The following is a 23,106-nucleotide window of genomic DNA, read 5'->3' as shown; positions in this document are numbered from 1 at the left end:
AGCACAAAACATATTCTCGCACACACATTTATATATATATATATATATATATATATATATATATATATATATATATATATATATATATATATATATATATATATATACATATATATATATATATATATGTGTGTGTGTGTGTGTATGGTCAAATTTCACTAAATCTGTGACGCGGGTGAGAAAACATACATACATACATATACCAAGGCACTTCCCCCAATTTTGGGGGTTAGCCGACATCAACAAATGAAAAAAAAAAAAAAAAAAAAAAAAAAAGAGGACCTCTACTCTCCACGTTCCTCCAGCCTAACAAGGGACTCAACCGAGTTCAGCTGGTACTGCTAGGGTGCCACAGCCCACCCTCTCACATTATCCACCACAGATGAAGCTTCATAATGCTGAATCCCCTACTGGTGCGGGTGAGAAAAGATATTCTGAAACTCAGCAGGTCCAAGTGGATATCCAAGATGTTACGAGGCCAAGTTCTCATGCAATCATCTAGATTATAATCACTCGTTCTCTCCTTTTTTGACCCAGGTAAATGATAACCACAATAGAAATATATTGGATGAAGTTATTCGTTGAAATTGCTTTTTAGAGAGGGTGCCTTCTACGTGTGTTTCTCAGGATGAAGCAATTAAACTATGGTAGATAATGTGCTATTTTAACTTGTGCGTCTTATACAATCCAAGTAAATGGGAAACTGAAGTGTCAGCATAAATCATATAGTATGAAATGTTTTGTTTCGTTTCTTTAAATAGCTTTAGTGTTTTACGGTTCATCAGATAATGACTTTTATTTGAAGGTCAAACAGAACCAAAGTTTGTAAACAGATAAGGACCCACTTATGATTTCTTTATTTGACCCGTTGAAAGTCCGGGATAAGATTCTCTCTCTCTCTCTCTCTCTCTCTCTCTCTCTCTCTCTCTCTCTCTCTCTCTCTCTCTCTCCTCTCTCTCTCTCTCTCTATGTTTGCATCACTTAGAGGTAGCAGAGGATGATTTTAATGAGAGAGCTGAGTCTAAACGTAAATGATAAGACGAGGAATGAAGTCCTCTTTTGATTTTGTGTTCAGAAATAATTATTCAAATGGTGTCGGACATTAAAAAAAACATAATTCTGGTTGATTATCTGAATTCTGAAGCAAGTTATACTTAAAGGTATAGTGGTTGGTGGACTGGAATGCTGGAATGAATTGGAATGCTTGTAATGAGCTGGAATGTCTGCAGTGATTGGAATGAATTAGAATGCCTAAAAGAAATTACAAGGTCTGGAGCAAATTGAGATGCCTGGAGTGAATTAGAATACCTAAAGTTAGAATGAATCGGAATAGCTAAAATGACTTAGAATGCTTAAAGTGAATTGAAATACCTAAAGTGGAGTGGAATACTTTGAGTTAATTGGAATCAATAGAGTGTATTGGAAGGCCTAGTATGAAATAGAATACCCAAAATTAATTAGAATGCCTGGAATGACTTAAAATACCTCTGGTCGGTTGGAATACATAGAATGGATTGGAATGTGTGGAGTGAATTGAAGGCTTAGATTGATTGGGATGCATGCGAGTGAATTAGAATACCTAAAATTAATTGGAATATCTGGGGGTGAACTGGAAGGTCAGAGTGAACTGGAATGTCTGGAGCGAATTAGATTGTTTAGAAATAATTAAAAGGCCTGGATTTAATAACTATGGAGAAAATATTCTAAAACTTTGCTTTCATTGTTATCATTGAATGATCTTAAAAGAAGAATATTTATAAGGAATGAATAGACTTTCTTTTAAATAAATTGTTATCATAAAAGGAAAAGAAAACTGAAAAGTAAAAAGTTGACATACGTACTAGTTTGAAATGTTAAACTATGTTACCTGAGGGCGAGTGCAATGATGTTGCAGTATGATTCGTTGGTTTCGGTAGCTGGGAAGCAGAGAATGTTGGTGTAGTAAAGGCGATGATGCACTTGATACTACGAAGAACATAATGGGAGTGTCTATCATGTTGACATGCTGTAAAATCACCATTTCAGTTTAGAAAATATGCATATGCCATGTATCTACTGAACAGTAATTGATTGATTTGAAGTTCTCTGGCATCCTAACATCGAAGGTCATTGACGCCGATATATACTGTACAGTATACACACATTATATATATATATATATATATATATATATATATATATATATATATATATATATATATATGTGCGTGTGTGTGTGTGTGTGTGTTTGTGTGTGTGTGTGTTTGTGTGTATTTGTGTGCATGCATACGTACACACAAAAAAGTTGGTTTTAAGTAATCAACATGCATCCTCATACATGTTACTCAAAAGTCAGGTTTACAATAATTGTAGCTGACCAAATATGATTACGGCAGGAAATATCACAAGTAAATCTTGAGTATAAAAATCCTTTACGACCGATGGAACTCAAAGAGAATTCACACCTTAAGTAATAATCCAAACCCTCCAGATGTTTGTTATAGCGCTGGTCTTTGTATCAATGACCATGAATCTGATCGATAGGCTTCAATAAATGCCAGATGCCATTGGCACGTAAGCTCTCGTAACCGTGACTTTGAATTTCTGCAGTCAACGTAAATCTGGTAGTGGTATAATAGGTCAAAACGAGGTGGAACAAAGCCTGTAAAGTTTTTTTTTTTTTTTTTTTTTTTTTTTTTTTTTTTTTTTTTTTATAAATCAGCAGATTTAGAGCCTTAGCTGCTTTTTCTCACAGGAATGGTTGGAAGAGCAAATGACTGTTGACGGTGAAGGTGAGAATGGCACTCTTCAGCAGAATTTAATTGATAGGTCAGACACAACAGAGAACAGGAGTCTCATAATCACTCTCATTCCTTTGGCTTTTGAGCTTCGTTATAATACCTCTAAGGTTTGGTCATAAGTTTCAGTAATGCTTTATCTTTTAAAGTGATCCATTTTATTCGGGCTTGAACCTGACACTTGTATTTCAATTCTCATGGCAGAATGTTAGATGACGAAATACAAAACTCAGATTTTTTTCAGTCTGATCTCTCTCTCTCTCTCTCTCTCTCTCTCTCTCTCTCTCTCTCTCTCTCTCTCTCTCTCTCTCTCTCTCTGTTTAATTAAGTAATGCTTATCTGACCTTAAGTTCTTATCTGTAAGTAAGGAGTGTTTTCTCAAACCTCAATCTTCAGTTTTCAGTTTTATCATCAGTTAAAGTCATTGATAATATTGATATTGTTGTGTATATATATGCGTGTGTGTGTGTGTGTGAGAGAGAGAGAGAGAGAGAGAGAGAGAGAGAGAGAGAGAGAGAGAGAGAGAGTTCCAACAGGGAAAATACCCTAGTGAGGAAAGGATATTAGGAAGAAGATAGAATAATGTCCCTGGGTGTACCTTCAAGCAATGGAAGATCATCGTACAGAGGCTATAGCACTACCCAACACTCGAGAACAATGGTTTAAGTTTGGAGTATCCTTCTAGATGAGCTGCTTACAATAGCCGAAAAGTCTCTTCTACTCTTATCAAGTGGAAAATAGCCACTAGCCACTAAACAATTACAGTGCCGTAGTTAACCCCTTGAGTGAATAAGATTTTTACGTTATCTTATTATTATTATTATTATTATTATTATTATTATTATTATTAATTGAAAAGCTACAACCCTAGTTGGAAAAGCAAGATGCTATAAGCCCAATGACTCCAACAGGGAAAATAGCCCAGTGAGGAAAGGAAACAAGGAAATAAGAGAAGCAAATAATAACTAAAATAAAATACCATAAGAACAGTAACAACACTAAAATGATTATTTCGTATATAACTTATAAAAACTTTAACAAAATAATAGGAAGAGAAATAAGATAAAATAGCGTGCTCGAGTGTACTCTTAAGCAAGAGAACTCTACTCAAGTCAATGGAAGACCATGGTACAGAGGCTATGGCACTACACAAGACTAGAGAACAATGGTTTCATTTTGGAGTATCCTTCTCCTAGAAGAGCTGCTTACCGTAGCTAAAGAGTCTCATCTACCCTTATCTAGAGGAAAGTAGCCATTGGACAATTAAATTACAGTAGTTAATCCTCTTGAGAGAAGAATTGTTTGGTAATCTCAGTGTTGTCAGGTGCATGAGGACAGAGGAGAATATGTAAAGAATATGCCAGTCTATTCGGTGTATGTGTAGGCAAAGGGAAAATGAACCGTTGCCAGAGAGAAGGATCCAATGTAGTACTGTCTGGCCAGTCAAAGAACCCAAAAAGCTCTCTAGCGGTAGTATCTCAACGGGTGGATGGCGCCCTGTCAGGTATATGACGAAAGAGGGGACTCTCCCTTATATAATAAAGAGCAATTGTCTGGCTTTATATATATATATATATATATATATATATATATATATATATATATATATATATATATATATATATATATATATTATTACTTACTAAGCTACAACCCTAGTTGGAAAAGCAGGATGCTATAAGCCCAGGGGCTCCAACAGGGAAAATAGCTCAGTGAGGAAAGGAAAAAGTAAAATAAAATATCTTAAGAAGAGTAATAACAATGAATATCTACTATATAAACTATAAAAACTTTAACAAAACAAGAGGAAGAGAAATAAGAAAGGAGAGTGTGCTCGAGTGTACCATCAAGCAAGAGAACTCTAACCCAAGACAGTGGAAGTCCATGGTACAGAGGTTATGGCACTACCCAAGACTAGAGAACATTGGTTTGATTTTGGAGTGTCCTTCTCCTAGAAGAGCTGTTTACCATAGCTAAAGAGTCTCTTCTACCCTTACCAAGAGGAGAGTGGCCACTGAACAATTATAGTGCAGTAACCCCTTGAGTGAAGAAGAATTGTTTGGTAATCTGTGTTGTCAGGTGTATGAGGACAGAGGAGAATATGTAAAGAAGAGGCTAGATTATTCAGTATGTGTGGAGGCAAAGGGAAAATGAACCGCAACCAGAAAGAAGGATCGAATGTAGTACTGTCTGGCCAGTCAAAAGACCCCATAACTCTCTAGCGGTAGTATCTCAACGGGTGGCTAGTGCCCTGGCCAACCTACTACTTACCATATATATATATAGATGTATATATATATATATATATATATATATATATATATATATATATATATATATATATATATATATTGCGGTCACGATCACTGACAAGACGTGTAGCTACTGCTCTAGCCCCATCCCTCGGGTATGGGTGGGGAGAGGGAGTTGTCATACCCTGGTGAGAAGGGTTGTAGTTATTAAAAGGGGAGAGGGTGGAAAGGGTTGAGTCTGTATGAGCGTGCAAGTGCGCTAGTGTGTGCATACCTGTCTATCTATCTAACTGTCACTTTTTACGGTTTGCGTATACTAGTGTGTAAAGAATAAGCCAGAATATTTGGTGTATGTGTAGGCAAAGGAAAAATGAGCCGTGACCAGAAAGGGATTCAATGTAGTATTATCTGGCTAGTCAAAAGACCTAATGATTCTCTAGCAGTAGTATCTCAACGGGTGGCTGGGGCCTTGGCCAACCTACTACAGTCAATGCATTATATTATTATTTTAATTTTACTCTGTTGGTTTTCGTGCCTCATTATCACTCCTTAACTATTTTAAACTTTGAGGATTTGATGCAAATTCCAGTAACGCATTACACCAAGGTGGGAACATTAGCCACAATTATGCTCAACTCTCCTCTCTGATCCGGGCTGGGGAAGGATATGAATATAAATTTAGCATAGTTTAGTATTATAATCTTAATTTTTTTTTTTTTTTTTTTTTTTTTTTTTTTTTTTCTAGTTCTGGTTCTTTTCATAAATGAATGAACGACTATGAAGTCAACGGCTGGTCTTTAGTTTTTTTACGTTTATATAATGTTGCATTACCTATTTGCCGATAAATGTAACTTCTTACCTTCCAGAAACTCTGATTATGGTACTTAAATATCACGATCTGTTTAATGGATTGTGCTTCATGCAAGGATATATAGAAGTTAGTGGTGGGAGGGATTGGACTTTCATAAGGCAGTGACAAGTCTAAACATTACGTCTTTTGCCCGTAGACTATCAATGCTACACACGGGAAAATCCTACGGGTGCGAGTTACCATTTACTATATAGAATGATTTTTTCTTTTGTCCAGGTGGTTTTCTCTCGCTTATTTGACGTGGTACCTGGGGGACCGTACCATCTGTGTTCGTGGAGGAAGGAGGTAAGAGAAGATTACCATATGTTATTCTTACACTATTACTACTACCACCATTACCTTTCATCATCATCATTATCATCTCCTACGCCTATTGGCGCAAAGGTCAGATTTCGCTAGTCGTCTCTATTTTGAGCTTTTAAATCAATACCTCTCCATTCATCACCTCCCACGTCACGCTTCATTGTCTTCAACCATGTAGGTATGGGCCTTCCAACTATACGTTGTTAAATAAAGCTATTCTTATTCCGGTGTGGCAGCCAGTAAATATTGCTAGTGCTGCTAATGTTAGCATTAATTTTAGGAAAAAATAAGGGAGGAACAACTCTAGTTTGACTTGACTTTAAAAAGTAGACGTTCTTCCTGGTGATGATAGTGATAATATTGATATTAACGATAATAATAATGATGCCAGGGTTAATAATAATGAGCACAAAAGGGGTGTTTTTAACGATGATAAATATACAGTTATACGATGATGAGCTTTGAATGATAAATATTTGAAAAATCATGTATTGATAATAATCATTGTTTATTAGAAATTTGGTGTAGAATTCAAGATTTATAGACTCATCTTAGTTTCTTGTAAGACTAAAGGAAAACGTGATTTTTAGGCTGAGAGAGAGAGAGAGAGAGAGAGAGAGAGAGAGAGAGAGAGAGAGAGAGAGAGAGAGAGAGAGAGAGGTGCCAATGAACTTATTCATATTCTCATAAGACCTAGAGTCTTTTGGAAAACACGCAATGGCTAAGACTGGACCCCAAAGATAGCCTCTATAGATAGTTGTTATTGATATTATGATTCTTATTGTTGTTGTGGACCAGTTTAACGAAATCAGTGAGTCACATTCTTGACTTAGACAGCTAAGTGGGCGAGATCCAAAAGGAAAATTATTCCAAGTCAAAGGCAGGAATAAATGAAAATTATATAAGTAACCTTCAATAACGTCTAGGGTGCGCCACACTCCATTCACTGTGCACAACACCTCCTAATAGGACTGAATATTCATTAGTAACATGCCCTTAGCTTCACACATATTCACAGAAGCTTTTTACAAGTTTGCCGTCTGGTTTTCATGGGTGGTTACCCATCCACGAACTGACAAGACTCACCATAACTTATTTCTTTTCCGTAGAATCAACTGGATAAGGAATGGGTCCTTATGGAGAAGCTACCGTGACTTCTTCCCTGCTCACCTGATCAAAACGTCAGAGCTCGACCCGTCCAAGAATTACATCATGGGTTATCATCCTCACGGTGTCCTTTCAGCTGGAGCCTATTGTCACTTTGCTACTGAAGGAACCCATTTTAGTAAGGTAAGTCGATGAGCTGGAAGGTTGACCAGGCCTTATGCCAGCATTTGATCCTGCTACTGCTGTAGCCCTTAACAAGGTATTTTTTTGTAACGTAATGTAGTCTTAATGTGTTTGTTTTTAAGATTTTAAATTGAATGTCCCTTTTTAATTTATTGATAACAAAAGAATTCGGCGCCAATGACAATTGATGTCAGGATGTCAGAAATCCCAAAATCAATCAACATTGACGATTATATTATAACTATTCTTAGGATAGAGTGACTTAACGTTATTAGCCCTGGCACAAATTTCTCGTCAATCTTCCTGTCTCCGTATTTTCCATCTGGGGAATTAGAATTAACGTAAAACTTTCGTAACATTATGGAGTGAATCTACAGAAGTACGTTTACGATCAAACGGAATAACAATATGATTTGGTTTTAACTCACTTAAAATTCCTGCACGAAGAATCCAGTGAGAAATCATTACAAAATTCTAGCTAAAGTCTATTTAGATTTCAAAATTCAATGAAGTTTTTTGAACTGTTAATATTTATTTTCCATCGTTACTACACCGTTTCATGCGCATGAAATTGTTTAAGTCATATTTGCTGTAGAGGAAAAACCGTAAACAAAAGAGGAAGGATATTGTTCCAAAATAATGACTTCATTTCGTCAAGATCAGATTTACATAAAGAAGAAGAAGAAGAAGAAGAAGAAGAAGAAGAAGAAGAAGAGAGAGAGAGAGAGAGAGAGAGAGAGAGAGAGAGAGAGAGAGAGAGAGAGAGAGAGAGAGAGAGAGAGAGTAACGCTCGTTCTTTTCGAAGTGATACCTTTTCATGAACTAAATTTCTATCATTTTTATTTTAGATTAATAAAACCTGCCATGAATCACAAAACTTTTCTATCTCTTGAATTGCTATGTTCACTTATGAGTTCCCTTTAGCAGTTATCCCAACATAGAATTTTTTTTTAAAAAGTTGCACTCCAATTTGTTTCCATTCTAATTCAATTAATTTCATTTAAAGATGAAAACAGCTGGCATACCAGTGCCCTTATTCAAACTAGGCCTAAAGAAAAGAAAAATGAGAAGGCACGGAATAAGGAGCAGGGATTTACTCCGAGAGAGAGAGAGAGAGAGAGAGAGAGAGAGAGAGAGAGAGAGAGAGAGAGATCCAAACTACACCTAATTACTTAATTTTCCTTCAGGTATTCAAGGGACTCACGCCTTACCTGTTGACTTTGGAGTGTCACTTCAAACTGCCATTCTATAGAGAGCTCTTCATGGGTACAGGTGAGACATAAACACGCCATGTTGTAGTATATACAGTAGGTATGGGTAAGGCAAATCAGCTAGGAATTGAAAAAGGGAAGCAGAGAAATTGAAATTGATAGTGAATATTTGTAAAATTATGGATGATTATGAGTTTTTTGAGGGAAAAGCCATTCTCCATTTCTCTCCTAAGAAAAGTTTCTCCTCTCTCTCTCTCTCTCTCTCTCTCTCTCTCTCTCTCTCTCTCTCTCTCTTATATATATATATATATATATATATATATATATATATATATATATACATATATATATATATATACATATATACATATCTAATGTATATGAGTGTGTGTGTTTTATAAGAATTACTGGTAGCAATGTTTCCTATAAGAAGGCCCCTTATTTCTAGAACTCAATTTTGTTGTTACATGTGCTAGGTTTAGGGCATCCTTATGGCCCACTGTCATTAACAACAAATCACTATTTCCAGGAAGAGATTAAGAAGGAGTGCGAGAGATTGAAACTTTGATGAAGAGATTTTGGAGTGTCTCAAGTCTTTTGTAATATTGATGACATGCACTATTTTGATATATTTATAAGAGGATATGGCACTACAGTTGAAAATAAAACTTGATAATAAAAATTAGGCTAATGCTGGATATAAAGTTGTGAAGAAATTTACATTACAGCATTTGATACATTTGCATATAGTCAGATCTTTTAAATTAATTTAAAATTGAGTTCTATAATTTCAAATACAGGTTTACTTATCAATGATACTATTATTTACATTCATTCACATGGATTTATACATTAGAGAATAGCATACTTTACTAACTGCAGAATTAGTACATTAGCTTAGGGCAATTTTCTTTTTCCCCCACACCCCCAAAATATCTTAGCCCCACTTAGGAAGACGAGCTACTTCACTAAGCTAACTTCTTTCACACTGAGACTCCTCTCAGTGTGAAAGAAATTAGAAAGAGTAATCAGGAAAATTACAAATGTTATTTCCAATGTTCAGGTGCTGTGAGTGCCACAAGAGAGAGCATGAACTACTTACTGTCGCAGGAAGGAACAGGTCGTGCCCTTTGTCTCGTTGTAGGCGGTGCCAGAGAGTCGCTCGACGCGCATCCTGAACAGGATATCATCCTGCATCTGAACAAACGCAAAGGATTTTGTAAAATGGCTCTCAGGCATGGGTAAGCAGATAGTCTTTTTTGATAGCTTAATTTACTTATTGTTTGTCGGATTTTTTTTTTCATGTTTGTGTCTATCTGTTGAAATTTTTTTTTTTCGTAACACTATCCTATAAGGCTGTGACATCTCTGTCCCTTATGCACTTTTGAATTCATGTTAACTTAATGCTTAAAACCTAGTTATGAGCCTGAGCAATGAGAAAGTGCATTTTAGTTATTAAGGTTATTATATCTCGTAAATACAATGAATTTCTCAAATATTTCCAAGCACCAAGAATTTTTTTTTCCATTAGACTTCAGTAGCAGTTTTTAAATACATAATGATGTTTTCAGTTCACAGACCAGTCTATTTCCAAACAACTAATTTGTAAGTTTGTAATTATTTAATGTTAATTTGTTTTTCTTTTTTTGATAAATATACAGGTAAAACCTAATTTCATCCATCATCATTAAAAAGACATCTTTGCTTCAATATGATTATAACTAATCAGCTTAGATTTTGTGTCATGGATCATTCTCCTTAAAAACTATTTTGGTATGCAATGTACTGATCAATAAAATATTGCTTTTCTATTAGTCAATATCAAGCAAAGAGCACAAGGAAGTCTTTGTCTTCTAGAAGTACTGTACTCTGATACAGTACAACCAAAATATTGTTTAGGTATGAGTAAAACTTTCTCTGCAGCCATCTTAAATGTCCTCAAAAAAGATCTAGAAATTTTATTTGCTTTTTTTGAATTTCTATTGTTTTTTTTAAAAAAGACACTTTTAGAAGTCTTTTTTATTGCTTCCCTAAGGACTATTCTTAGGCAGTATTATTGAAGGATTGGATCTGCATTTGTGCGTAGCAACATTTTCATTACAGTTAGAAAAGTAATGTCATATCTCCAGTGCCATTCACCAGCATAGATTTCTAGTCCAGTAAATCTAGCCCAAAATAGGGGGTGACCCAGGACAAATTGCCAGAAAAACGAAACCACTTTCATATGTTTAAGTTAGACCTGCCACATGATATATCAAAAATGTAGAAAAATATATTTGGTGGAACATGGTAAAATATGCAAATTAAGGTAGCCATTACTAAAATTTCTGTTTTTGCCTATACTGACAAAAGTAATAGAGCTAGACTTATGAAAATGATATCCATACCCATGTTTTCATGGTCAAGGAATCATATGAGACCAATCTTAGGGATTTGTGATGATTACATCATAATGAATTCAATATGGTTGCCGTGGTAAGCACGAAAAAACTGAAAATCGCAGTAACTTTTACAGAATCCCACCAAAGACAGCAAACTTGGTGTCTATGTGAATGATTATTGAGCTTTCACATGTAGTAGTTATGAGGACTCTCCACAAAATGATGATTAAAAACCAGGACAGATGTTATAAGTCCAAACTGGAGAGTGGTACTAGGTGTTCCGGATGAGAGTAAATGTAACCCTGCCTAATGCACGACACCCGCCTCTGTCATATAGAAGAAATGCACTAAATGCAGTAGAACATAAAACAGGGAAACTGTGGGTTATGTATATGAAATTGATTGACATTGTTCGGAACTTCCTGAGGTCCGAACGAACAGGTGACTGGAAGTTGCATCTTGCAACCTTGCAAAATATGTTGCCTTATTTTGCTGCCTCTGGACATAACTTGTACACAAAGTCGGTGTACCTATATCTGCAGAAAATGTGGAAGCTGGAGGATTCCAATCCAGATATCTACTCCAACTTCATGGAAGGTTTGCACGTCGTGCGAAGGTCGGATCGTTATTGGGCAGGACTGTCCCCAGATTTGGTTATAGAACAAGTTCTCATGAGAAGCCTTAAAACAACGGGTGGTTTGACGAGAGGACGGGGTATGACAGAAACACAGCGACTAGTATGGTGTCTGTCCAGACCTATTTGCGCAGAGGTCAATGATGCCATGCAGCAACTGACTTCAGTTAAGTATGCAACAAGTGAGCAGCATAAAGATCTGTCAAAGGCACGTCAGGCAAAGGACATAGCCGATACCAACAAACTCGTTTCAATACTGGCAGAAAGGAATCCATTTGAAGAAAGTATGTCATTGCAAAATATTGTGACAGGGGTAGCTACTAGAGAGGACGTTAATGTAGAGTTAGCCAAGGAAGTTGGACAGAAAATTCTTGAGGATATGACAGGAAATATTGTTAATCAATATGTATTTCGGAAACGAAATCAGGTTATAACACCAGAATCAAAGTCAACTATCAAAATTGATGGGGAGAAAGTGAACATCGATCCCCAGCTACTGTTTCAGAGACTGGTGATCGCCGGAACACAGGCTACAGATCTGCTGGATGCCTTTCAGTATGAACTATGCTCTTATCCACCAGCTCTGTTTGAGACCAGGCACGTTCAGCTTAAAGCCAACAAACCAGCCCTTGCAAAAGCTATTTGGGATTTGATCCCACAGGATGATCGTCCGGACAAACCTTCCAATTGCCAATATGTACTCGATGGTGGTGCCCTACTTCACAGGATTCCATGGCAAATTGGAGACACCTATAAGTCGATCCTTCAAAGGTACACGTCATATGTGAAGAAACGTTATGGAAAGGCAGTCATCGTTTTTGATGGTTACACCAGTGGGCCATCAACGAAAGATAGTACCCATCAAAGACGCCTAGGAACGCGCCAAGGAAGAGCAGTCAATTTTCAAACTCAGATGTCGCTCAAGATCAAAAAAGAGGAATTCCTATCAAATGATGAAAACAAGCAACGTTTCATTAATTTGCTTGGTGATTCCCTTGAAGCTGCTGGTTGTGAAGTTCACCACGCAAAAGATGATGCTGATCTACTTATTGTCCAGACCGCAATAAAGGTTGTGTCGCAGTGTGATGTTATTCTCGTTGGAGATGATACAGATCTTCTTGTCCTTCTATGTTATCATACTAAGAATGTGAAGTATAATATGTTCTGGAGGCCGGAGCCTAAAAAGGGAAAAAAGGAGCAACTTCTGAACATTGGACATGTATGTCAGAAACTTGGAGATGATCTTTGCAATAGCATTCTTTTTGTCCATGCGTTCCTTGGCTGTGATACAACTTCACGTGTCTTTGGTTATGGAAAGGGTGTGGCACTGAAGTTGGCACAGGACAGTGAATACTTTTGTGACCTTGCTAAGGTGTTTGGCAACTATGATTCCAGCGAGGATGAAATAATTCAGGCAGGGGAGAAAGCTATGCTTTGTGTGTACAAGGCAAAACCAGATGGCAATCTGGATTCACTGAGACACCACAGGTTTCAAGAATTAGTTGCCACTAGCAAAAAAGTTATTCACCCCAAATCATTGCCACCAACTTCAGGGGCAGTAAAGTACCACAGTTTCCGTGTTTTCCACCAAGTTCAGGCGTGGAAGGGTAACAGCCTGAATGCTGAAAATTGGGGGTGGAAGATCATCGAAGGAAAAATGTTCCCCCTTATGACTGATTTGGACGTTGCTCCAAAATCACTATTGGAAGTGGTAAGATGCAAATGCAAGACAGGGTGCGGAAAACGTTGTGGGTGCAGACGACTGGGTCTTGACTGTACACCAGCCTGCAGTGAATGCAGGGGGATCTGTGAGAACATGAACTTGGAGAACACTGACGAGACTTCAGATGATGATCGTGATATCTTGGGCATGTGAACCTACATTTAAGGAGAATTAACTGGCATGCCTTGGTTTCAATTTCAACAAACTGACACCTGCATTATAGATAAATAGACTCATTTACCATGAAAACCTATAAATAGACACCAAGATTGTTGTCTTCGGTAGGATACTGTCGAAGTTATTGCGATTTTCAGTTTTTGCGTACCAACCATGGCAGCCATATTGAATTCATTATGATGTAATCATGACAGCTCCCTGAAATTAGTCTCAAATGATTCTTCGACCATGAAAACATGGGTATAGACACCATTTTCATAATTCTAGCTCTATTACTTTTGGCAATATAATCAAAAACAGATATTTCGACAATGGCTACCTTGAATTGCATATTTCACCATGTTCCACCAAATATATATTTCTACATTTTTGATATTTCTTTTAGCATGATAATTAAAAGTCATTGCAAGTAATTTCATTTTTCTGGCAATTTGTCCTAGGTCAAATGGTAGATTTACTGGACTATTCTGCTAGAAATGATAGTGAGAAATAAACACATAAGTATGTAAGTGGCGCAGGGAATATTTTATTACTGAAATCTTCCAGCTCTAGTGGCTCAGAGGTGTACCACACGTGTTTCCTACACGCTCATACACTAAGGGTTTTGATTTTTTTTTCTTATCACTCGCTTTTCCTTGCACTGTTAATAGACCATATTGTTTTTTCGTTTTTTAATTTTTGTGACGTTCTTGCTCGTAAGTCGTTGTATAAAAACTCGATGATTGTTTATTAAAGTTTTTAGTTGCATTCACCTTGCCTCTCAGTTATCACCTCGCACAGAGGAAATAACTCCAGCAGATGTTAAAGAGTGATGGTTCCAGTGTCGCAATAAAGAAATAGGAGAGAAAAAGGCAAAACTTTAAAGCCCGTGTGTACGAAATATCCTCAATGGAGCGGCCTGAAATTAAATCTGTCAATTTTACTTCTTATCTTTGAAGTTATCATGTGAGATTAGGAAAGAGGGAGGTGGCTGAAAAGCACAGGTATGGCATCAGAAAGCTCCAGTCTATTAGGGAGAAGTTAAATAGCAGAGAAAATTATCTCATCAGGATAGTTGTATTTGACTACTTAATCAGAAGTGGCATAGTTCAACATTAAACCACTTATTTAGGTACTGAACATCTTAGACTACCAATTTTATGGCATATGTCTTTGGAGTTAGTAGGTGCTACTCGTTTCTGGCAGGTTTATCTTTTCTATTTTGTTAGACTGCATACTTTAATTGTTATAAATGGCACATTTGTAGTGTCGTTAGTTTACCTTTCAGCCATTTCATTTGAGTGAATACAAAATTTTTTCCAGGTTTCCTTTTCTCCTGTCTTACATAAAAGGTGCTCTTGCCGATATAACTTTTTAGTCTTAACAAATGTTAAAGGTGACATTATCATATTGACCTGTCTTTTATACATAGTTATAGAATATTACAAAGGGGTAAAAAGTCATCCTTGGAAACAAACCTCTTTAACAAGAAAATATAATTCATTGGCTCAGAAGTTACTATTACAAAAATTCGTAGGTTTCGTTTCCACCAGGAACTCAAGATAGCTGCATACATCACTTTAGTCACTGGTGAGTAAAGAGAATAGATAAGTGATTTACCTTTATTCGCGTTTATTACGATTAACGAAACTTCCTTTTCAGGGCGTCTCTGGTGCCGATGTTCTCCTTCGGTGAGAATGAGGTCTACGACCAGGTACCGAACCCCCAAGGATCTCTGCTCCGGAGGATTCAGAACACCTTACAAGAGGTCATGGGATTGGCACCTGTCATCTTCATGGGCAGAGGGATATTCCAGTACAGTTTTGGAATCGTACCTTTCCGCAAACCCATCTATACAGTCGGTATGTTGCCTTCTCTCTCTCTCTCTCTCTCTCTCTCTCTCTCTCTCTCTCTCTCTCTCTCTCTCTCTCTCTCTCTATATATATATATATATATATATATACATATATATACATATATATATGTATATATATACATATGTATGAATGTATAGATTATATATATATATATATATATATATATATATATGTATATGTATATATATACATGTATATATATATGCATACATGTGCATGTATATTTATGTATGTATATATGTATAAATACAAATATATATGTAATATATGCATATGTATATGTCTATATATACATACATATATATGTATGCATATACATATGTATGTATATATATATATATATATATATATATATATATGTATATATACATACACACATTCATAGTCTTCTTATATATATATATATATATATATATATATATATATATATATATATATATATATATATATATATATAATGCTTATTGAAAACTTATTTCTACTAAAATGGAATTATTTGTAGAAAAAAAATCGTTAGAAAATAATATTCACTGTAACATAGACTTGTATTGAACAGACAATTCACAACTACACAATGGTAAAACGTATCACGAAAATTTATTAAACTGCAAAATCATTTGTCAATTGGACGTGATGAGGAAAACTGGGTCACGCTCCGACTGTGGTTCATATCGCTTCGGGTTGGTTCGAAAATACTCTTTTAGAAATTATGTTTCCTGCTGGTTTAAATATACATTTTCCTTTTTAGTTTATTTACTATTTTCTTAGTTTTTATAACAGGTGAAATGATTTTTCAACTGAGTGATCAATGTTTCTTAGTTAAAAATAGCTCTTGGTAGATAAAATAACTTCTATTTCTTATTTGTTTATTAAGAAGTCTCTGATATTAATATCTTTCTTTACATTAATCGTACTGTAATATCCCATATTTCTTTTGATAATTGATTTATTGATTGATTAACATAAGCATATTCGTAATTATGTTACTAATTAGATATGAGATGAAATATAGCAACAATGAATGAACTATATGTGAGAAGTAATAATTATAATAAAAATTGTAATATTTAAAGACTAGTAACAAAGTTAAAATATATCAGTCATGTGTAAGTTATAAAACGAGACTTATAAGTCAACATGTTTAACAGAAAAACACTTGCAACACTTTGGAACTTCTAAAGTTCCACCGATTCAACCGCCAGATTAAGATAATCATTCCACAATCTGATCACAAGTGGAATAAAACTTTTAAAATACTGTGTTGTCTTGAGCTTTAAGACTGTCTGAATTACTTACATACGTTGCACTACGTACAGTATGGTACAGTTTGGTTAGATCTGAATGAAAATGATGGTCAGAATTATGAAATATCTTATGCAACATGCATAAAGAACAAACTGAACGACGGTGCCAAAGATTAATATCAGGATCGGGGATAAAGAATTTTATAAACCGTAAGTTTTTGTTCTGTAAATGAAAATGAAAATCAGCAGCTGAACACCAGACAGAAGAACAATACTCAAGACATGATATAATGAAACAAATTAAATGTTTCGTCAGTATATACTGATCACCGAAAATCTTGAAAGACTTTCTCTAAATGCTATTTTGTTTGTAAAATTGAAAAGATATAGACCGCATTGTTTCTCAAAAGTCAATTCGAAATCAAGAATTTCACTTAGAATTTTACATGTATTTACTTAGTTACAGAAACATTGTCAATGCATGGATCTAGATATTTAGGAGCCTCTATTTTTTACCTACGTTGAGTTTTGTTAGGGTATAATTTCATCCCCCTTAATTTATACCATTTACTAATTTTAGTTGGATCTCTATAAAGGGATTCAACAGCCTTAGATCTACATTCAGGAGATGGAATTGATGTAAAGGAGAAGAGCATCATCTGCATATGCAACGACATTGTATTTTACAGTAGGCAAAACCACATACGTTTATAGTATGAAAAGTAACAGGGCGAGAAAACTATTATAATTATTATTAATATTACTTGCTAAGCTACAACCCTAGTTGGAAAAGCAGGATGCTATAAGCCTAGGGGCTCCAACAGGGAAAATAACCCAATGAGGAAAGGAAATAAGGAAAAATAAAATATTCCAGGAAGAGTAACAACATTAGAATAAATATCTTCTATATAAACTATAAAAATTTTAACAAAACAAGAGGAAGAGAAATAAGATAGATTACTTGGCTCGAGTGTACCCTCAAGCAAGAGAACTCTAACCCAAGACACTAGAAGACCTTGGTACAGAGGCTGTGGCATTACCCAAGACTAGAGAACAATGGTCTGATGTTGGAGTGTCTTTCTCGTAGAAGAGCTGCTTACTATACCTAAAGAATTTTTTCTACCCTTAACAAGAGGAATGTGACCACTGAACAATTACAGTGCAGTAACCCCTTGGGTGAAGGAGAATTGTTTGGTAATCTCAGTGTTGTCAGATGTATGAGGATAGAGAAGAATATGTAAAGAATAGGCCAGACTATTTGGTGTGTGTTTGTAGTTAAAGGGAAAATGAACCGTAACTAAAGAGAAGGATCCAATGTAGTACTGTTTGGCCAGTCAAAAGACCTATAATACTCTAGCGGTAGTGTCTCAACGGGTGGCTGGTGCAAAACATATCTTTTACTTAAGCAGTTTATAAAGGAACACCAAATATTGCATTGCTTTAGTTACTATGGTGCTTATCAAGAACTACTCTATGTTATATATTGCTTAAAAAGTCAATAAAGATGTTAATAAATGACCCACCTACTCGTATCTGTTTGAAAAAGGGCCTCATGATTAACACTACCAAAGTCAGCACTAAAATCAAGGCCCTTCATCCAAACTTTCTGACCAAAATCAAGGGATTTCTGTACAGCGTTGGAAATTGTAAGACGAGGCTTTCTCAAAAGCAAAACTGCAAACTAGAGAACAGATAATTACCTTCATCATACCTATCTAGACATTTTGCTATAAGATTATCAAAAACTTTAGATGATATGTTAGTTATGGAAATTGGGCAGTAATCAGCAGGGTTAGAACTACCATAAATACATTTACCAAATGGAGTATCATTACTAATTATCTAACAAGCGCAAACAGAACCTCTTCTTGCTACGTTGTAAAAAAAAAAAAAAAAAAAGTTATGAGCTAAGAAATCAGCTGTCTTTATAACAAACAATGGAGAAATACCATTTGGGTGTTCCATAGGCATCAATGTCCAGTAAAAGTGTTTTAATTTCATGGGACCTAAAAGGTTGAATAGTTAGTGTACCTTCAAGAAATGAATGAGGGAGATTGAGCTTCTCATTACCCTAACAGCTGTTAAACACATTAGCTAAAAGGCTTGCATTTCCCTTGGACAGTTAGTGACAGAGCTATCTGCTTTAGGCAAAGGATGTCAAGTCTAAACCAAAGAAAACAGATTTGAGGGTAAGACACTATTTATGTACCTGGATTGTACCAGAAAGGGGGTTCTGTAAGGGTCATGTATTCCTTTTCAATGGAAACATAAACTCTTTGAACAACAGCTCTTGGAAGAGTATAGATATTTCATGTCAAATCTGATTGATTACCTTTGGCAAGATAATAAGTCTCCTGTTTCTCCAAATAAACTTATCTACAACCATCACTGAGCAAGTGTTTGTCACACATGAGAAGAGGTGTGCCTATCAATTATGTTGACAAGACTCTCATTCAAGAGAAAAACAGGCTTTACCCTTTTATACCATTGTGACCAATTCAAATACAAAAGTTAACCTAAAATACCATTTCAGTCTGCTTGAAATTTTATATCTATCTTACAAGAGTATGACACATCAGGGACAGTTTGCTCAGTATTGATTACTAGCAAAGCCAAGGCATGATCAGACTAGCGTTGCTTGTTAGAATGCCAGGGGAATCAGTTTAAACTGGGTCCAAGCAATTACTAGAGATGTGAGCAGCCTCACTTATGATTTACTCGCAGCCTGATTTAGAAGAAAGGTCAAAAACTGTTTTAAGCCATGGCGATCAGAAGGAGAAACAGAATTTAACCACTCCATATGGCGAGCTTTAAAATCAACAAAAAGCACAAAAAAGAGGCTCTTCTGTCATCTTGTATCTTAGCCACAATAGTAAGAAGATAATCAAAGGTCATTGACGCCGTTATCATTTATTTTATATAAAGAATAAATGAATATTCACCATAAAAGTTGAATTTCATTATAGAACTTAAATAGTTTTCAGAAGACCTGTTTCTGAATCAAAGATAAAAGGATTCAAGTCTGGAACACAAATAAAATCATTTATGCCTTCCATAAACTCTTATTACCTGAACTCAATGACATCCAAATTTATAGGTGAACTTATGAGAAGCAGGAAAATCAGTCCTAACCACACCCTTTGATCTAGTAATGGCATCCAGTTTCAAAGTTATTGACTTCGTAAAACCTAGAATAAGAAGCTCTGATGGATGCCTCTTTTGAGAAACCAAAGTTTTGGTTTACCTACTGTTGTCAGATGTATTAGGAAAGAGGATACTGTCTAAAGTGTAGGCATATAAAAGATATAACCGTAACACGAAGGAATCCAATGTTCTACACTCTGGCCACTCAAGTGGATCCAATAAATCTGGCAGTAAAAACTCAATGGGTGGCTGGTGTATTGTCCTGCTTGCTACTCTAATTGGTGGAACTGTAGAAGTTCAAAGCCTCGTTTCACAGTTACTATCCCTGTTGTTAGAGCTTGTAGCATCTTACTTTTCCAGCTAGTGTTGTAGCTTGGCTAATAATAATAATGATAATTGCCTTTTAGTACCACATAAGCCTCTAAGAGTCTATCACAAAAAATAGAGATAACCCATGACAAAAAAAATAAAAATATTATGATGATAATAAGTTATTGCACAAATAGTTGAATAAGGTACTCATATCATTGATTAATTTAAGCCCGACAGTTTTTAATATTGTCTGCAACTTCACCGCCCTTGTGAGATATGGCTAGTGGTTTTGGGTGAGCCGATTGGTTTACCCGCAGAGTCATTAGCAGCCATTGCCTGCCCCTCCCTGTTCCCAGCTTGGGTAGAGATGGTATTTGAGCGCTGATCATACACATATATACTATAGTCAGTCTCTAGGATATTATTACTCTGTCCCTTGTCCCTGCCACTCGTACGAGCTATTTAAACCTCTAAATGACACGGCCTGGAATGAACAGTTGTTGCAATGAATAGGAAGTAGTTGTAAGAAAGGGGTTAATATAAAATCAATTTATTATTTTTTTTGTCTATAATTTTTATTTTTCCTGACTCCTGAGAATAAAGGATAAACTTATGATGCGGTTTTAGAGTGTAACAATTTGTGAACACATAGATTACTTACGCTAGTGGCTCTCGGAGTTCATTGTCACACATTGCTGCTAATATTAGACCCCTATGAGGGTTGATGAAAGCTTTACTAACGATCATTTATTTCAATTTCGAATATCAATCGTTAGTCCAAGTCAAGAACCTATTTTAGCATGTGATTTTTCCCCGCCAAGATTGTATATAGGCGAAGGAGATGATGCTGATGATGATGGTATGATTATTTTTTTACATCATGCTTTGGCCTGATTGGTAACGTCTCTGCCTGGTGTTTGTCAGTCGGGAGTTCGAATCCCGCTCAGACTCGCTAGTGCCATTAATGTCTGCAACCTTACCATACTTGTGAGCTAAGGTTGGGGGGGGGGGGGGTTAGGGGAGCCTATAGGTCTATCTGCTGAGTCATCAGCAGCCACTGCCTGGCCATCCCTGGTCCTAGCTTGGGTGGAGAGGAGGCTTGGGCGCTGATCATATAATATATGGCCAGTCTCTAGGGCATTGTCCTGATTTCTAGGGCAATGTCACTGTCCCTTGCCTCTGCCATTCATGAGCGACCTTTAAACCTTTAAACCTTTATAGGCTCTCAACAGGGTATAGGGATGGCTTAAGGACTGATTTTGATTATTGACTTCTAGGGGTATTTTTCACATCACTTTAGCCAACCTTAAATAATTTAGTGGACATCCGATCCAGATCTAAGGTTTGCTTTGCGAAACTTGCCTTGTTTAGGCGTTTCTTCTAAGGGTGTCATTCAGCTGCTTTTAGCTTTTATTGTTAGATATCCCATGAAATGTGTTTATATATTTATAAGTATTTCATAAAGATTATACTTAAAGGCCTTGTTCTCACCTAGCTATGTTTTATCTTTCATGATACACTAAAAAGGAGACGAGATGTTTGATAAGTCATTTACTTTCTTAGATCTGTACTAGTGTATGCGACCCGTCAAAAGTGACGGCTAGATATTTAGATAGATATGCGCACACACGCACATGCGCACACACACAGATTCAACCCTTCCTACCCGCTCTCCCTTTCCTAACTACAGTACAACCCCTCTCACCAAGTCACTGTCACCTCAGTTTCTTGGCCCCGGGTTCAATTCCCCGGCTGACCAGATGCTATTATCTTTGAGTTGATTCCCACTTGGGTCTTTGATCCTGAGGTGGAGAGACTCCAGATATTAGGAGGAGTATAATATATGGCTTATTTGAATATGAAAAACACGTCTGGATGTGAAAATTTACCACACGTATATACATATATATATGTATATATATGTATATATATATATATATATATATATATACATATATATAGGTATATATGTATTATATGTATATATATATATATATATATATATATATATATATATATATATATCTATATAAATGTATGTATAGTCAGACACTTATGATATAACTGATATTGATTGATTTATTTTGTTTCCCGTTTTCTATATCTATTTATATATATATATATATATATATATATACATATATATATATATATATATATATATATATATATATATATATATATATATATATATATATATATATATATATATATATATGCAGTAGTCAGACACTTATCATATTACGGATATTGATTGATACATTTTGTTTCCCGTTTTCTATATCTTGCTTGAAGGCATCTCCTTCCCTCAACAGACCACATTTAGTTATTCACTTACCTGTTTCTTTCTGTTCTTTCCCCCCACAGTGGGCTCCCCCATCGACGTACCCCAAGTGAAAAACCCGACCTCGGAGCAAATAGTGGAACTTCACGCCAAATACGTCAGAGCAGTCGTCGACCTCTACAATAAATACAAGGATAAATACAGCGAACATCCCGAGCTGAAAATAAAGATTCTTTAAGTCGGGAAAGCAAACGTGATGTTATATTTCTTTTCAGGAATTTGCATATTATTTGTATAAGTTGCGTCTGAGTTTTTGTGTTTGGCGATAAGAATAAAGGTGCTCAGCTTATATGGAGTCTTTTACTTACCATGTTTGTGATATCTCTTGTTATGTTTGTTTCCATTTCCAGGGTCAATGGAGTTACCCATTACATACATACATAATGTACATACATATAGTATAAATATATATGGGTGTGTATGTGTGTGTACTAATGTTCATATGAATATATAGACATATACATATATGCAGAGAGAGAGAGAGAGAGAGAGAGAGAGAGAGAGAGAGAGAGAGAGAGAGAGAGAGAGAGAGAGTATATATATATATATATATATATATATATATATATATATATATATATATATAT

At 35.7% G+C, this 23,106-nt stretch overlaps 1 protein-coding gene across 1 annotated transcript in view; it reads left to right on the top strand.

Annotated features, from left to right (window-relative positions):
- LOC137652343 (2-acylglycerol O-acyltransferase 1-like) overlaps positions 1-22,810 on the top strand; it is a 37,557-nt gene extending 14,747 nt beyond the window's left edge. Inside the window, exons 4-9 of the mRNA XM_068385694.1 lie at positions 6,117-6,185; positions 7,313-7,493; positions 8,681-8,765; positions 9,768-9,945; positions 15,261-15,460; positions 22,543-22,810. Coding sequence (XP_068241795.1) covers positions 6,117-6,185; positions 7,313-7,493; positions 8,681-8,765; positions 9,768-9,945; positions 15,261-15,460; positions 22,543-22,697 — 868 coding nt within the window. The 3' untranslated portion in view covers positions 22,698-22,810. The remainder of the gene's footprint in view (positions 1-6,116; positions 6,186-7,312; positions 7,494-8,680; positions 8,766-9,767; positions 9,946-15,260; positions 15,461-22,542) is intronic.
- Positions 22,811-23,106: the final 296 nt, after the last annotated feature.

This window comes from Palaemon carinicauda, chromosome 13, assembly GCF_036898095.1.
Source record: "Palaemon carinicauda isolate YSFRI2023 chromosome 13, ASM3689809v2, whole genome shotgun sequence".
In the NCBI taxonomy this organism is placed as follows: domain Eukaryota; kingdom Metazoa; phylum Arthropoda; class Malacostraca; order Decapoda; family Palaemonidae; genus Palaemon; species Palaemon carinicauda.
The sequence above is the reverse complement of the archived record's forward strand: the minus strand, read 5'-3'. Positions and strand labels throughout refer to the sequence as shown.